At 53.4% G+C, this 17,435-nt stretch overlaps 1 protein-coding gene and 1 pseudogene across 15 annotated transcripts in view; one reads left to right on the top strand and one right to left on the bottom strand.

The window, feature by feature from the left end:
• CFAP46 (cilia and flagella associated protein 46) overlaps positions 1-17,435 on the top strand; it is a 96,739-nt gene that overhangs the window by 41,061 nt on the left and 38,243 nt on the right. For all 15 annotated transcript variants that reach the window (XM_045040902.1, XM_045040901.1, XM_045040905.1 and 12 more), the window contains 8 exons: positions 4,708-4,792; positions 7,000-7,138; positions 7,476-7,659; positions 11,381-11,540; positions 11,841-12,046; positions 13,130-13,276; positions 13,921-14,070; positions 17,147-17,295. In XM_045040902.1, the coding sequence (XP_044896837.1) occupies positions 4,708-4,792; positions 7,000-7,138; positions 7,476-7,659; positions 11,381-11,540; positions 11,841-12,046; positions 13,130-13,276; positions 13,921-14,070; positions 17,147-17,295 (1,220 nt within the window). The remainder of the gene's footprint in view (positions 1-4,707; positions 4,793-6,999; positions 7,139-7,475; positions 7,660-11,380; positions 11,541-11,840; positions 12,047-13,129; positions 13,277-13,920; positions 14,071-17,146; positions 17,296-17,435) is intronic.
• LOC101083297 lies at positions 15,241-16,626 on the bottom strand (annotated as a pseudogene).

The raw sequence follows: 17,435 nt of genomic DNA, 5'->3' as shown, positions 1-17,435 counted from the left end.
GTCCGGGGCCAGCAGAGCCCTCAGAGGCCTGCGGCCAGACGAGCTGTGGGAGGTTTGGGGGGACAGGACGAGCTGGGGGAGGTCTGGGGGGACAGGACGAGCTGGGGGAGGTCTGGGGGGACAGGACAAGCTGGGGGAGGTCTGGGGGGACAGGACGAGCTGGGGGAGGTCTGGGGGGACAGGACGAGCTGGGGGAGGTCTGGGGGGACAGGACGAGCTGGGGGAGGTTTGGGGGGACAGGACGAGCTGGGGGAGGTTTGGGGGGACAGGACGAGATGGGGGAGGTTTGGGGGGACAGGACGAGCTGGGGGAGGCTTGGGGGGACAGGATGAGATGGGGGATCCACCCTCTGTGCTGATCCAGAGCCAGGCCTGTGGCAGGAGGGCCCACAGCTGTGCGTAAAATCCCCAAGACTGTCTCTGGTCGGGGAGACTGCTGTTCAAGAGACAGCAAGAAGAAAATTGAAAATCAGAGCCTCATAGAAGAAATTGGCTGATGCTCCCTATTTTCTTACAAAGATACTTATGACCTCTGATGGCCTAAGCCAGGTGTGGGCAACCCCCGCCCAGGGGCCAAATCTAGCCTGTCTCCTATATTTGTAAATAAAGTTTTATTGGGACGCAGCCATGCCTGATCATTTACATATTGTCTGTGGCTTGGCTACAACAGCAGAAGGGAGTAATTGTGACAGAGACCATGTGACCCACAAAGCCAGAAGTACTTGCTCTCTGGCACTTTACAGAAAAAATTTGCCCAGCCCGGGTCTAGACGTTTACAAAACTCACCTAAAGTTCAGTTCTTTCCAATGGGCTTTTGAAAAAGTTGTGATCAAATATACATAATATAATTACCATTTTAACCATCCAGAAGTATATAATTCAGTGACCTTAATTATATTCAGTGTTTTATGGCCATCACCAGGGTCTGTGCCTGCAACTTTTTCATCATCCCCAACAAGAACCGTCCCCATGGAACAACAGCCCCACTCTCATCTCTATGAATGGGAAGACTCTAGGTTCCTCACTGAACAGGAATCACACAGCGTTTGTCCTTCTGTGTCTGGTTTATTTCACTCGGCATGGTGTCATCAAGGTTCACGTAGCAGGTGTCAGCATTTCCTTCTTTTTTATGACCGAACAATACTCCGTTGTGTGGATGGACACCACTTTGTTTATCCGCTCATCTGTTGCTGAGCATGATGGCTTCATCCTTTCCACTGTTGTGAATAGCGCGGCTACACACGAGTGTGCAAATATATTTATGTCCCTGCTGTCAGTTCTTTCGAGTCCACACCTAGGAGGAGAATTGTTGGGTTATATGGTACTTCTGTGTTTAACCTTTGAAGGAAATGCAAAGCTATTTTCCAAAGCAGCTGCTCCATTATACATGCCCACCAGCAGCGTTCCGATTCCTGCACATCCTGTCAACACTCGTTGTTTCCGATTTAAAAAAAAAATTATACCCATCCCAGTAGGTGTGAAGAGATACCTCACTGTGATTTTGATTTGTATTTCCCGATGACAAATGATTTTGAGCATCTTTTCATGTGCTTATTAGTTATCTGCATATTTTCTTTGGAGAAATGTCTGTTCAAGTCCTTTGCCCATTTTTGGATTTTTGTTGTTGTTGTTGTTGAATTGCAAGAGCTCTCTATATATTCTGGATATTAATTCTTTATCAAACATCAGATTTGCAGATTTTTTTTCTCCCATTCATTTGATTGCCTCTTCACTCCCTTGATGGTATCCTTTGACACACAAAAGTTCTTAATCTTGACAAAGTTCAACTATATTTTTCTTTTTGCCTATGTTTTTGGTGTCACATCCATGGAGTCATTGCCAAATCCAATGTCATGAAGAATTTTTCCAATGTTTTCTTTACGAGTTTTATAGATTTAGCTCCTATGTTTCAGGTTTCCCCCACCCTCACTTTGAGTTAATTTTAGTATGTGGTGTAAGATAGGAGGACAGTTTTATTTCTTTGCCTGTGAAAATCAAGTTTTCCCAGCACCAGTTTTTTTTTTTTTTTTTAATGTTTATTTAGTTTAGAGAGAGACAGAGTATGAGCAGGGGAGGGGCAGAGAGAGAGGAAGACACAGAATCCGAAGCAGGCTCTGGGCTCCGAGCTGTCAGCACAGAGCCCGACACAGGGCTCGAACTCACGAACGTTGAGATCATGACCTGAGTCGAAGTCGGACACTTAACCGATTGAGCCACCCAGGTGCCCCACCCAGCACCAGTTGCTGAAGAGTGTTCTTTGCCCGTTGTATGATCTTAGTGTCTTTGTCAAAAGTCATTCACCATATATCTGAGAATTTATTTCTGGGCTCTCTGTTTTATTCCATTGGTCTATATGTCTGTCCTTGTGCCAGGATCACACTGATTCGATTCCTGTAGCTTTGTGGTAAATTTTGCAGTCAAGAATTGTGAGTCTTCCCACTTTATTAATCTTTTTTGAGGTTGTTTTGGCTACTTGGAGCCGCTTGCAATTCCACATGAATTTGAGGTTTGGCTTTTCCATTTCTTTGGAGAAGGGTGTTGGGATTTTGAGGGATTGTATTGAATCTATCGATCACTTTGGGTGCTATGGACAGTTTAACATTTTTCCATCCATGAACAAGTGATGTCTTCCCATTCATACAGACCTTGTTCACTTTCTTTCAGCAAAATGTTTTTATAGTTTTCAACATATATGTCTTTCACCTCTTTGCAAGCATTTAATTCTCTTAGGTGATGGTATAAATGAAATTGCTTTTTGTCTCAGCTCAGGTGGCCATAACAAAATGCTGGATGCCTGGAGGGCTTAAACAGTGGAAATTTGTTTCTTACTCTTCTGGAGTCTGGAAGGAAGTCCCAAGATCAGGGAGCCAGTAAGGCCAGGCCCTTGTCCCGTCTTGTATACATCTGCCTTCTTGCTTTCTCCTCGTTTGGGGGCGTGTGGAGATCAGCAAGGTCTCTGGTGTCTCATCTTATAAGGACACTAACACCATCATGAGGACCCTAAGTCATGACCTCATCTAATCCTAATCACCTCCCAAGAACCTCATCTCCAAATATCAGCGCACTGGGGATTAGGGCTTCTGCATGGGAATTTGGTAGAGGAGGGACACAGCTAAGTCCACAGCACTTCCTGGTTTTGTTTTCAGACTGATCACTGCGGGTACATAGAAAAACAACTGACTGTTGTATTGTTGTGTCCTGCAACTTTGCTGCATTCATTTATTTGCTGTAGTGGTTTTCTTGGGGATTCTTTGGGATTTTCTATACCTAGGATCGTATCATCTGTGAATAGGGACAGTTTTACCTCTTCCTTTCCAGTTTGGCTGGCTTTTATCCTGTTTTCTGTCTATTACTCTGGCTAGAATGCCCAGTAAAATGCTGAAACTCCCTCATCTTTTTCCCGATTTTAGCAGGAAGCTTCAGTGTTTCACTGTTGAGCACAGCATCAGCTATGGGTTGTTCACAAATACCTTTTATATGTTGACCAATTTTCCTGTTATTCCTAGTTTTCTGAGATTTTATGATGAAAAGGTGTTGGATTTTGTCAGATACCTTTTCTCCATCGGTTGAGATTATCGTGTGGTTTTTCTCCTTCATTCTGTTAATGTGCTGGATTAATTACACCGATCGGTCTTACGTGGAACCACCCTTGTATTCCTGGGAATACACGTGGTCATGGTGAATCATATTTTCACTATGCTGTTGGATTTGATTGGTTAAATTTTGTTGAGCATTTTTGCATCTATAGTCATAGAGTATTGTCTTGGTCTGTAATTTTCTTGTGATGTCTCTGTCTGGACTTGCTATCAAAGTAACGCTGGTGTCAGAATCGCGTCAGAATCGGCACGGAAGCATTTCCTCCTCTTCGGTTTTTGGAAGTTGAGGAGGGTTACTGCCAAGTGTTCACATGTTTGGTAGAAGCCACCCATGAGCCTTGCGTCCAGGACTTGTCTTTATTGGGAGATTTCTGATTACTGATTCAGTCTCTACTTGTTTAAGTTTGTTGACGTTTCCCATTTCTTATTGAGTTAGCTTGGGCAATTATGTGTTTTAAAGTATTTTTCCATTTCTTCTAGATCTAATTTGTCGGTATGCGCTAGGCCACAGCCTTCTCTTAGAATCCTTTTTATCTCTCCAAGGTCATAATAGTCCTACTTTCACATCTGATTTTATTTTTTTTATTTAAAAAAATGTTTTAACATTTATTCTTGAGAGAGACAGAGAGAGAACACGTGCACGCGCGCATGAGTCGGGGAGGGGCAAAGAGAGAGGGAGACGCAGAATCCGAAGTAGGCTCCAGGCTCCGAGCTGTCAGCACAGAGTCAGGCGTGGGGCTCAAACCCGTGAACCGTGAGATCATGACCTGAGCTGAAGTCGGACGCTTAACCGACTGAGCCACCCAGGCGCCCCTAGAAGTCTTTTGTAATGTGCTTTTGGTCCCACTGATTTCAAGCTCTGACACTGATTTGGATGTGTTGCGTCATTAAAAAGGGCGCAGGCTGCGTGAGGCAGTCCCTGTGCATGTTCTCGTGTGCACTGGGGGGCCTTTCCTTAGGGGTGAGATGTGACTTCAGTGTTTGTGCTTTAGTAGTTCAGGAACTTGGCTTCCGTTTCTGTATTCAGATACTGAGGCAAATAAAAATCAAAATGGTGACAGAATAAATTGCACCTTTGCGATATCTGCACGGTTTCTTTGTTTTCACCTTAGGAAAAAGGAAAAACACTGCTTCTGCACCAGTGGCCTACAGCGGACTTCCAAAGCGGAGGGACTCCCGAAGGGCATTTTCTCCCAGGTTTGTAGGCACGAGACGCGGCCGCAGCACAGAGAAAGGGAGGTGCCGCGTGCTGTTATTCCTTGCACTAACGCACAGACCGCTTCATCACGACAGTAACGGCTCCTGTGTGACGGGCACAGAGTGCTGTTTGTGAACAACTTTCTGGAACCTGCACTTTGCGCGCAGGGAAACCGAAGCCCGGAAGGCCCCCTCGTCCGGCCCCTGGGTTCAGGGCAGGGCTCTGGGCGGGTGGTGGCCGTCTCTGTGGTGGCCGCCGGGGGGCCCAGCCTCTGGGTCACTCTGGCAGATAAGTCGTGTTCTTGTACTTCCAAAGCCAACGTAGAGATGGACTCCTGCAAAGCAAAAGCAAAACACAAACTGAACTTAGAACAGTAAGACCGTATTTAAGAATTCATGTTTAAAGAAAGAAAATGATGATTAACCGCTAAAACATCATCATTCCCGTTACCGTAAGGTCTCGGTGTGTACTGGGGGCGTAAATGCTGTGGGCTGGGGCAGCGGGCCCCCTCCCCGAGTACTGCGTGTCTGTTGGGAGATAAAGTTGATTTAAGATAATGAGCAGACAGTAGGACCGTGTGTGACTGAAGAGTGAGTTGAGCACCACGCTCCAGATGGCAGCCCGGGCCGCGGATCGAGGCTCCTGGCGGAGTATGGCTTGGCGGGGGGGGGGGGGGGGGGGGGGGGGGGGGGGGGGATTGTGCAGGCCCCGCCCACACTGAACTCCACGCACGGAAATGATCAAATAGGTCAGTTTAGTAGTAGCGAAAAAGGCAGATTGTTGGGGGAAGATCGGAAAGTACGATTGAGCCAAGCCGGTGTTTCGTGGGAAGATTACTTCTTGAACTTTAAAGTGAGTCAGTGAGTAACTTCTGTGATACGCAGTCGTGTTGGTCAGGACGGGCTGTGCTGCGGGAACAGACTCACCGGAGCGCCCAGAGGCTTGACTCCGCACAGCACCTTCCTCCCTGGTGGCGACCCCACCCCGAGGCCCCGCCCGGAAGGACCTGCGGGGAAGGGGTGGAGCAGGAGGGGGCCCGGCGCACAGGCCCCCGACGACAGCTGCAGTACCTGAGGGGAGGGACTGGACCGGAAAAGCGGTGGACGGTCCAGAGCCGTGACGGTGATGGTGACCGTGAGGGCAGACCAGGGAGGATGTTGCTCCTTGGCACAGATCAAAGAAATGCAGAGCCAAGGGCAGGACCTGAGCCAGTCGGGACTCAAATGGCAGACCCTGGCGGTCCTCGCCGCCCCACCGTGAGGCCCCCGAGTTGATCGGGGTTGACCGGCTGACCCAGTCACGTGCCTGAATCTACCTGCTCCCAGGTGTGGACGCAGGGACACCTGTGTCCTGAGATCCCAGCACTGGCGGTGCAGAGGCCACGCCAGTCCCGGGCAGTGTGTGCTGTGCTGGCCGTGTGGCCGTGTGTGTGGCCGGGTCCTGGGGCCTGCTCTCCCGGCTGCTCTGACATCCAAACAGGACAAGAAGGCTACACGGTCACCCATGTGAACTATTGCCGCTGAGGGCCCCGTACCCGCCACGGGGCCTCTGCTTACATGGGGCAGGGGGGCGCTGAGGCTGGGCGGCACAGTGGCTCGTTTGGTGGCAAGTCAACAGGAAGGCGTGGTCTCCGTCCATCAGCCCGATGCCGCCACCTGCCGGGCCTGGCCAGCAGCCACGCCCGGCCGTGCGGGTCAGGGTTTCCAGAAAGGATTCTTCTTCCCTCACGAGGTAGAAAAGTAACAGGAGTCCGACACAGAGACAGGGCTCGGAAAACGAAAAGTCTGAGCCAGCTCAGGTGTGGAGGGTGTGGAGGCCCGGCCGGGGAGCGGGTGGGGCGCTCAGGAGGCACCCCTCGAAGGTGAGCCACGCGGAGGCAGGAAGAGCAGCGGGGCAGCCTGGGGGACAGGGAGCCCCTCACGAGCCTCTTCGGCACGGCTGGTCCTAAAGGACTGCTGTCGTGCGGCCCTGCCCCCCCTTCCCCCGCGACCGGACAGCTGTCGCGTCGGCCCCGGGGGGTCGTTGTCAGGCCCGTGGGGTCGCCGATGCGTGTGACAAACCGGGCGCACGCCGCCCTCAGGGACGTCCGCGGCTTCCGGGCTCTCACATGGTGCCGGGAGCCCTCCCTGTGGCGCCCCGAGGCCCGCAGGTCGGGGCGGCCCGGAGCTGCCCCTTCTCGGAGCCCCGAGCACCTCTCCTGCCGCAGGTGCCGAGGACGACCTGACGCTGCGCGCCGCGCTCTACGGCCTGCTCTTCCACTGCCACGCGGACCGCGGCGACTGGGAGGGGGGCCTCAAGGTGCTGGACGAGGCTGTGCAGGTGCTGCCGAGGACAGCGCACCGCCTGTGAGCGCTCCCTGCTCCTGGGCACCCTGTCCCGCCCCCCCCCGCCCCGCCCGGGCCCCCCCACCTGCATCTGCCCCCCTGCCCCACCCTCCCATCTCCACTGGACTCCATTTCCCCTCTGGGAATTCAACACAAGAAGGGAGGGGACTTAAAACACACAAGTCATGACAAAGGAAAACACAACACAAAAACCCCCAAGTAACTCAGGTTCCGTTTCATTTTGTCTTTGTACGTAGGAAAATGGACAAACATTTCTTAGTTTTGGGTGCCTTCTATATATTTAATTGTTTCTCGTTCAGTTCAAGCATTAATTTCTCTCTTTTGCTTTTTTTTTAAGCCTGATTTTCAAACACATGGTCATCGTGAAGGCCAAACTTGGCCAGAATTTTACGATGGAAATACAGAAATTCAAAGATGAAAGTGAAGATTACTTGGCACACATGTGGCACCGTCTGGCCTTGAACTCCAGGAGTGTGCATGGCGAGCTGACCTGCTATCACAACGCCATCCAAGCCTTACAGGTCTGCCTGGGTGCTCGTGACGTCAGCCTCTCAGTTGTGGACGCGGGCCCGAGGAGGGAGGCCTGGGGAACCCCTGGCCCGGCGGAGGCGTGGGGCGCAGCCACAGGGAGGGGACGCGCCCTTCTGACGAGCGCAGGGGAGCAGGCAGACAGACCCCTGTCTTCCATGGTACCTTCCAGCGTGGAGGGAGAGGCCCTGCGTGGGTGCAGGGCCCGCATCGCTGCCCCGGGGGACGGTTGTGGGGGAGGGGGTGAGGCCCGCAAAGAGGGGGTGCCCGAGGCCGGACCGGGCACAGAGGAGCAGGCTGTGTCGCCTTCTGCGATTCGGGGGTCTCGGGCTCTCTCCCCACGACGAGAATCACGGCAGACATTCGTCTCCATGCACCTGGAGTGAAGCAGGGCAGGTTTGGGGAGGGGACGGCGCCTCCACGTGGCCCCACGGCAGGTGGGGGCTCTGCTGGGGGACAAAACCGCCCCTCAGTCACGGCCCTGAGCTTGTCCTGGGGACGCCACCAGCGCCAGGTAACTGACGGGGCTTTTCTGTTACTCGGAGTGTCTCTCATGGAGCAAATCCTGCCGTGAGGTTTGTCGACGGAGCCAGGGGTGGTGTGTCCCTCGGGAAGGAGTTAACTGGGGACTGGTCAGGACGCTGCTCTGGGTCCAAACACAGGCTCTGGCGGCCAGTGAAGAGGCTCCTGGGACCTAGGTCCCCACCGGGTTCAAAGGGACCAGGCAGTGTGGACCCCACCCTCCAAGGAAAGGCTTCCCCGGCACCAGGCTCCTTGCAAAGGCTGTCTGTCCCCACCGACCCCAAGTCCCCTCGTTCCTCGTTTCTGGTTTCTTGGGGTGCAAGGTGTATCTTCATGAACTCACAGGGTCACGTAGCCATCACTACCATCGGTTTGAGGACGCTTCACCACCACCCAGAAAACCTGGCCCATTAGCGCCCGTCCCCTCACCCACCGCCGGCCAGCGGTCCGCTTTCTGTCTGTGTGGGTTTGTCCGTTTGGCATGTGTCGCACAAGATGTGTCCTTTGTGCCTGGCGTCTTTCATCTGGCATAACGCGTCCAGGCTGTCTTGGGTTATGGCTGTGTCCGAGCTTCACCCATTTCTCTGGCTGGTAAGGCTCCACTGTGTGCAGACGTTGTCAGGTAACGTTTTGTTGACGGGTGTGCGTGTTGTTTCCATGTTTAGCTCTCGTGAATGACGCTGCACGGACGCCCCGTTCGTGTCTCCCGGGCACAGACCTAGCAGTGTATGCAAGGTGCCCGGGGAGCTCTACTGGACCTTCCGAGGGGCGGTCACGGCTCTCCAGAGCTCTTTCCCACCAGCAGCGGTGAGGGCCCCAGTGTGGCCGCACCCTGGCCCGCACCACCCGCTGGCTTTCTGACCTAATGTCCTGGGGGGGACGGTGCTGTCCCATTGTGGTTTGACTTGTGCTTCCTGGGTGACTCACACATGTGTGTATTTTCTTTTTCTTTCTTTTTTTTTTTTAATGTTTATTTATCTATTTATTTTTAATGTTTATTTTTGAGAGAGAGAACAAGCACGAGTGGGGGAGGGGCAGGGAGAGAGGGAGACAGAGGATCCAAAGCGGGCTCTGGGCTCTGTGCTGATAGCAGAGACCCTGATGCGGGGCTTTAACTCACAAACTGTGAGACTGTGACCTGAGCCGAAGTCAGATGTTTAACCAACTGAGCCCCCCAGGTGCCCCCCTTTTTTTAACGTTTATTTATTTTTTAGAGAGAGAGAAAGCAATGTATTTTCATGCATGTATTGGCCATTTGTCTATCTTTTTAGCTTGAAAAAAATTTTTTAATGTTTATTTACTTTTTTTTTTAATTTTTTTTTCAACATTTATTTATTTTTGGGACAGAGAGAGACAGAGCATGAACGGGGGAGGGTCAGAGAGAGAGGGAGACACAGAATCAGAAACAGGCTCCAGGCTCTGAGCCATCAGCCCAGAGCCCGACGCGGGGCTCGAACTCACAGACCGTGAGATCATGACCTGGCTGACGTCGGACGCTCAACCGACTGCGCCACCCAGGTGCCCCGTTTATTTACTTTTTGAGAGAGACAGAGACAGAGACAGAGACAGAGGTGTGAGCGGGGGAGGGGCAGAGAGAGGGAGACACAGAATCCGAAGCAGCTCCAGGCTCCGAGCTGTCAGCACGGTGGCTCTCGAACCCACAAACTGAACCATGAGATCATGACCTGAGCTGAAAAGTAGGACGCTTAACCGACAGGTGCCCCTGTCTGTCTTTTTCAGAGAAATGTCTATTGAGATTCTTTGTCCATTTTTTAATTTAGTTGTTTGTCTTTTTATTGTTGAGTTGTAGGACTTCCTCATGTGTCCTGGGCACAACCTCTGATGAGATAGGAGATTCGTATATGTGTGTTGTCTTTTCAAGCACTTTTCACTTTGTTGGTGATGCGTTTATAGCCCAAACATTTGTAGTTTTGATGAAGTCCACTCTGTTTCTTTTGTTGCTTGTGTTTATGGACTGTGTCCCCGGAGCCGTCTCGTAGGCCAAGGTCACGAAGATCCACTCCTGTATTTGTTGTAACGGCATCATTGTTTCAGCTCCTACATTCAAGTCTTCGATCCATTTTGAGTTACACTTTGTGGCTGGTGTGAGCGTGAGGGCGCCCCGCTTTCCCAACACCATTCGTTGAGAAGATGGTGTCCGTCATAAACCCCACCCAGGCTCTGGCACCCCCCAGCTCCCTTGCAAAGCTCTTGCCAAGCCCCCAAGACCGCCGTGGGCACCCTGAGGCCCCCCCCCTCCCCGACCTGCCCCTGCCCTGACTGGCTTCCTTCTCTGGGCTCCCAGGTCCCCCCGCCTCCCAGCCCAGCCACCCCCCCCCACCGCCAACCACTTAATGGGGAGAGGGCGGGACTCAGGGCTCCGATCCCTCCATCCACGACTCCCCTCCCACCCCTGCCAGTGATCTCAACCAGAGCCAAACCCCACCTCTACCCTGAGTCTCCTCACAACTTCGTGTCTGGCCTGGACCCCCCTCCAACCTCGCCTCCCATGACCCGTCACCCGTCCCCCTCTGTCTTCTTGCGTGCCAGCCCGACACCCAGAATCAAACGCCTGCTCCTCAGCGCCACCCTCCTCTGTCCTGCCTTCCCCAGCCCGCGGATGGCGGCCCCCCCGGCCTGGGTGTCAGGCGAGGGCTGTGGGGTTGGGGCGAGCGTGTGGGGCCCTGCAGGTGGACCCGACATCAGTTGGGCTGTCTCTGCTCCGGGAGGGGTGGGAAGCGGCAGCCCTGTCCCTCGTGCAGTGAGTTTCGACTCACTTTGTGCGGGGTTCTGGGGCTGCATGCTGGACGGAACAGCCTCCTTCCCTGACCCCGGAGCCCTGGGTAACCACAGACCCGTCCAGAGAAAGCCTCGCGTACACATTTGAATGAGTGCCCTGGGAGGCACAAAGCTGAGCACAGACTGAAGGCAGGCAGACTCAGGAGGGCCGGTGGGCGCCCGCAGCGGGGTGGGAAGGGGGCCGGGAGACTGCCCGGCTTTGGTCTCGTGACAAGACCGTCAGCAACGGAAAGGTTGTGCACGAGTGTGGACGGCACTGGGTCCCATCAGAGGGTCCCGCGCCGCGAAGGTGGGTTGAGAGCCCTCCGCCCGCTTGCAGCGACGCGCTCAGTCCCAGCGTCACTCCGAGGAGTGAACACATACCCCTTCTGACCTTTTTGTTCAATCCCAAAGAAGCCAGAGAGTGACTGGCAAAAAGTAGAATACATCCTGGAATTCAGCGAGTGGCTGTATGACAAACAGTTTCCCATGGAGGACGTAACTTTCCACCTGACGTGGGCGATTCACATCCTGCTGGCGATGACACCTGCCAGGGACGCCCCTGAGCTGGCAGGTGAGGGTGGGCTCGGACGCCCCCTCAGTGGTTATCTGCTCTGGTTCGCGGTCAGCTGCTCAGCGCGCGGGGCCGCGCCCTCCCCGTGGCACTGGCGCGCTTGGGTGAGGGGCTCCCTCCTGTCTGGGATGGGCGTGTCCTCACGGCCCCCACCGGGACCTGCAGCCCCCAGCGGGCAGCCCTGTGGTCCGCTGGCTGGGGGAGGAGCCCTGGATGCCCGTGCGCCCAGGTGCCCTTCAGAAGGGCCCACGACATCCGAGTGTGGACATGCTCGTGGCCGTGGGCACCCCTGTCTTGCAGAGGAACAGCTGCCCACTCAGACAGCCCCTGAAAGTCCAGTGTCCGAGGCTGCGGGGACAGTCTCCTTGGAGAAGCTTTGGAACGTGAGGCAGCTGGAGGCGCTGGCCCGCGCCTACACCCTGCTGGCCCTGATGGTGTCCCCGAGCGCGGCCAGCTACCAGGACTACTGCCTCATGGCCTACACGTTCCTCAAGCGCATCTGGCAGGTGAAGCACCAGGCTGCTCCCTTCTGGGTCCCCAGCTCTTGACGGGAGTCCGAGCCTCTCCCTGTAGCCCGTGGGCCTCACCTGCTCGAGAAACCCCTCAAGGAAGGCCCGCTCCAGTGGCCGAGGCCACTCGTCTCCGAAACCCACCCAGCACCCTTGTCCGTCCGCCCAGAAGTTCCCCGGCGGGGGTGCCCGCAGCCCGTGCGAATGGAGCGGCCGGCTGGCCCATGTTTGCATCTCCCTGACCCTCGGTGGCCCAGGCACAGCAATCTTGAGCTGCCCTGCCGCTGGGCTTCCAGAACCTTCTGTGCACGGCCTGTCCCTACCATCTCTTTACAGGGCCCCCCACCCGGGGAAGCTCTTGGAGCCTCTGGTTCTTGAGGACCTCCTGCGGGCAGTCCCCCCCCCCCCCCGCCCCTCAGAAACGTGCCGGGAACCTTGGCTGCGGGAAGGACGGGCGGGACTGGGAAAGCAGCTTCAAGATGCCCAACCCACTGTCCCACCACCCATCAAACGAGGATTCTTTATGCTTCTTTTAGGAGAACTGCTAAAAGTTATGTGTGTTCTATTTTATTTTTTTAATTTTTTTTATTTATTTTTGAGACAGAGAGAGAGCATGAGCAGGGGAGGGGCAGAGAGAGAGGGAGACACAGAATCCGAAGCAGGCTCCAGGCTCTGCGCTGTCAGCACAGAGCCTGACGCGGGCTGGAACCCACAAACCGTGAGATCGTGACCCGAGCTAAAGTCAGACGCTTAACCGACTGAGCCACCCAGGCTCCCCAAAGTTATGTGTGTTCTTAATTAGAGACATGAACTCACTTCATAGAGCTGACAAGCCCTCCTTGGAGGTCAGCCCCGTGTCCCCACCGCGCCCGCACCCTGGAGGCCAAATGTCCCACTCACCAAGGGATGCTGCGGTAACCCGTGCACAGGGCGGGCTCACTGATGTGGCCCTGGCACACGAGTGGCGTGAGGTCGCCACTCGGAGCGTTAGGACCACTGGCCGCCCTCAGATCTGAGCGTGTGCGGGGGCCTGTTCGCGGCTGTTCCTCATGTTGCAAACCTGGATTTCATTTTTCACAGGTTTCTTTGTTAACAGCAGGAAGGTCAATTTCAGAAAGCAGAATTCTAGCAGCAACAGCTAGCTCACATTTGCTACTGCCTAAAAAGGAGAAGGAGAAGAGGAAGGAGAAGGAGAAGGACAGAGAGAAGGGCAAAGACCCCAAGCAGGTACCCTGACAGTGGGGCTCCAGGCCACAGACTGGGGCCACGCAAGAGGACCTGGACCGGACTGCCGGTCCACCCGGGCTGCCGGGCCGTCGCCCCAGGGTGTGTGCCCCCCACCCCCTGGCAGAGGGTGTGCGGGTGGGAGGGCAGCTCTCTGGAGGAGTGGGAAGACAGCTTCCTCATCACGTGGGGCCCCCACCTCGCTCGCGTGGCAGTCCTGTCCGACTGCCCTCCGGAGCGGGCGCTCCCCCTGGACTCCGGCCCCACGTCCTCCGTGCTCTCCTTTACGCGGCGCTGGCCGGGCCTGGATGTGCCGGTGGTGGGGTCACCGCGAGCCGGGGTGCCTCCGGGTAGACTCTGTTGGGCGAGGGGAGAGAGCACCATCTTCGTGCCCTCGGGAGTGACGTCAGAGCGGGTTTTGCTGTGAAACCGAACGTGGCTCTGGTGTGGCTCACAGCCCGGGCGCGGACCCCAGGGAGGACAGACGTGTGCAGGGGTGCTCTTGGGGCGGGGCGAGGCGGGGGTGCGGGCCCGGGCGGCACCCCGCCCCCGAGGGCGCCGGGGATGCGCTGCCTTCTCAAGGCTCACCACCTGTCTGCTCGAGCTCAGCCGGCTTCCAAAGCGAGTGCGCCGTCCCCGCTTTACAGCTTCCAACCGCGGTTCCTGGCAAACGGCTTGAGGACTTACCGGCCAGCACAGAGGAGTGGGCTTCCTACTCCTGCCCCGAGGAAGCGATATCTGTATTTAAACAAGATAAAAGCGACTTTACCGTCAACGCGTCAAGCATCCAGAAGCCGGTGAGTTGACTCAAAGAAGTGGTGTGGGCCGTGGCCACGCGCCCGCCAGCCTGCGTTCCCGAACCGTCTCCCCGAGCTGGAGCCTCCCTGTCGTGAAGTACGCCCAGAAGAGGGGCAGGGACAAGGCCTGGCCTCGCGAGATGCCGAGGAGACACCCATGGGTCGCCGCCCAGGCCAAGGCGCAGAGCAGGTCAGGCCCGGGGACTGTCCCCAGGAACGTGTTCCCGGCCGCCGCTCTCCCCAGACGACTGCCGGTGTCCGCGGGAAGCACTTCCTTCCTTTCGCCACGCACCCCCCCACCCGCCAGGAGCACCCCGAACACGCCAACGCAGCTGCGTGTCGGGGTCTGTGGCCGCCGTGGCCGTGGCGGTCGGCACAGGCCGGGTGGCAGCAGCCTCCGACGTCTCTCCTCTCGGCTGCGGAGCCCAGGCGTCCAGAGTCCGTCTGGCCCGGCCCGAGTCAGGGTGTCAGTGGAGCCACCTTCCCGCAGGGCTCTAGGGGAGGGACTCCCTGCCTCGCCCAGCTCCCGGGGTCCCGGCGTCTCTGGGTCAGGGCTGTGTCCCCACCCCCCCCCGTCTCTGTCTCCGACCTCAGGGTCCTCTCCTCCATGTCACGTCCCTCCCTGCTTCCCTCTTACAATGACCGGTGGGGTGACACCTAGGGCCCCCCTGCCTAACCACGAGAATCTCTCCTTCTCAGGACTTTTTTTTCTTTTAAGTCTGGTACATGGTAATGCACCATTTCAGTTATTTTGTCCATTAATAACTAATATTTGAGAACATTTATAATATTAATGGAGCTTAATCTAAGGGAAGTTCAACTTTTTTACATTTCAGTGTTGGGTATTAATTAAGAGAAATAGTAAAAATAATTACGGTCGGGGCGCCTGGGTGGCGCAGTTGGTTAAGCGTCCGACTTCAGCCAGGTCATGATCTCGCGGTCCGTGAGTTCGAGCCCCGCGTCAGGCTCTGGGCTGATGGCTCAGAGCCTGGAGCCTGTTTCCGATTCTGTGTCTCCCTCTCTCTCTGCCCCTCCTCTGTTCATGCTCTGTCTCTCTCTGTCCCCAAAAAAATAAATAAAAACGTTGAAAAAAAAATTAAAAAAAAAATTACGGTCAAAATTATTATGTCAAAAATATAATAAATGCTTGGTGTTAAGTCTACATACAATTCAGTTTTTGGTATCGGGTTCTTCGGCTGCGAGAAAGAACATTCGGTTTACATCATTAAGGGAATATTCCTTAATGCTGGGATGGGCTCTTGGTATCTCTTCTGCTGTTGACTCTTAGCAGAGTTCTCTGATTGTATGAATGGGGTTGAGTGGAGAGGTACTGATCGTGTCTATTCCAAATAGGAGTACATACGTGATTACTGTCGTGACGAGGAGGCAGGCAGACAATGCGACCTCTCTATATTTTTGAGGCCAGTAGGCTAAGCCTAAGGAGTTTAGCCGAGACTTAGAAGAAAAGCCCATACAAGATAGAGTATGAAGCCAAATTGGGAGCTTAAGAAAGAACAAAGCCGTAGTTGCCCTTTCTGGCAATGGGGGCAGTGAATTTTCCACCATTTTCCCTGTGGCTTTAGACAACCTTTCTGACCTGGGACGCCAGAGCACAGGGTCAGCCAGAATGTTCCTTTCACCACCAGAGAAGATCCCCCCTACACACACCTTTTATTTTAACTATTCTTGGGGAGCATTTCTATAAGATTATTTGTTATTTCTTCCTTAAATTTGGTAGAATTCCCTGGTGAAAACCTTTAGGCCTATTCTGTAAGGGAAGGTCATAAACTATGAATATAGTTTATTTCATGGTTATACAGATCTTCAGACTTTCTGTTTCCTCTTACAATTTGATGGATTGTGTTTTCTAGGACATTTTCACTTAATATGAAATTTCAGATGTATTGGCATAATGTTGTTCTTAATATCCTTTTATTATCTTTTAGTGACTGTAGGCCCTGTAGGGATTTCTGTGTCTTCCCACCCCTCTTTCCTGATCAACCTCACCAGGACTTACCAATTAGTAGTCTCTCAAAGAACCACACGTTTTCCAGGCCACCCAAAGACCACTGGGTTTCAATGAAGTTCCTGAAGGGGCTGCTTTACTTCTAGATCACCCTTAACTGTAAGGTGCAGCCCTTTGGGAACCAGCCGGGACATGTAGCTTTCAGCGGGCCCTCAACTCCAGTTTTTTGCCTCCACCCTACAAAAAAAATATCAGAAGCATCATTCAGCCTCCCAGCTTCCTCTTGAATCAGCAGACATGCCCAGGACAAATGTACCCCAATACGTGAGGCTAATTTCTCTGGACATCCATCGTCTTCCGGGTCTCGGCCCAGTGATTTTTCCCAGCATTTCCCAGTTTTCAGTGTTTTTAGTGCGTTTTAAAAATAGTTCATCCAACTTCTCTAATTTTATCAAACCTAGTTCATCTTTGTAAGTATTAGTTCTTCTCGATCTATATTCAATTTTAAAGCAGGTATTTGTGTTCCTAAAGAAAGTCTGTTTTTAATGGATCAGTAGTTTTTAGTGGAAGAAATCTAACAAAAACATTAATTTGAGTAAATATGTAAATGGATTGTTTCTTTGTTTTTAAAGTTTACTTATTTATTTTGAGAGAGAGAGCACAAGTGGGGGAGGGACAAAGACAGGGAAGGAGATGGAGAATTCCAAGCAGGCTCCACACTGTCAGCACAGAGCCCGGTGTGGGGTTCAAATTCATGAACTATGAGATTGTGAATTGAGCTGAAATCCAGAGCAGCCGCTCAACCGAGCCACCCAGGCACCTCATAAATGGATTGTTTCTTGTGAGGAACTTTAACTGTACTTGGATGTTGAAGACTGTGGGTGATTTCACATGACAAGATAAAAGTTATTAGTGAAGGAGAGGAGGAAAGCACATCATTCATTCATTCATTCATTCGTTGTTCAACAAACACTGTTGAACACCTGCTGTGTGCTTAGAGCTGTGCTTGGAATGGAGAAGAATAGGGGTTTTTGTAGAAAGACCCTAGAAGCTAGTGGTCTAACCTTCCTCCCTTCTTTGACCTTACATGTTTGTTGTGTGTTTATGTAGACATACAGTTTATATTATCTGGACCACTTGGTCAAAGCCCTGCAGAAGATGTCCCTTTACGAGCTCACCATCCCAGTCCTGCAATTGGGCGTACTAATTGCAGCCTCCGTGGTAGACAGCAAGAGCCTCAAAGATCTGTACCATCTTCGGTCAGTATAGCTGTTTTATTTTCAGGGTAACTGGGGAGCATTTAGGTGGCTAAAATGAAAATTTCCCCGAAGCAATATAAAAGCAAACAGCGTTTTCATATATTAATTCTGCAGTCAACTATTTCTATAAATAATAGTGC

This window comes from Felis catus, chromosome D2, assembly GCF_018350175.1.
Source record: "Felis catus isolate Fca126 chromosome D2, F.catus_Fca126_mat1.0, whole genome shotgun sequence".
NCBI lineage: Eukaryota > Metazoa > Chordata > Mammalia > Carnivora > Felidae > Felis > Felis catus.
The sequence above is the reverse complement of the archived record's forward strand: the minus strand, read 5'-3'. Positions and strand labels throughout refer to the sequence as shown.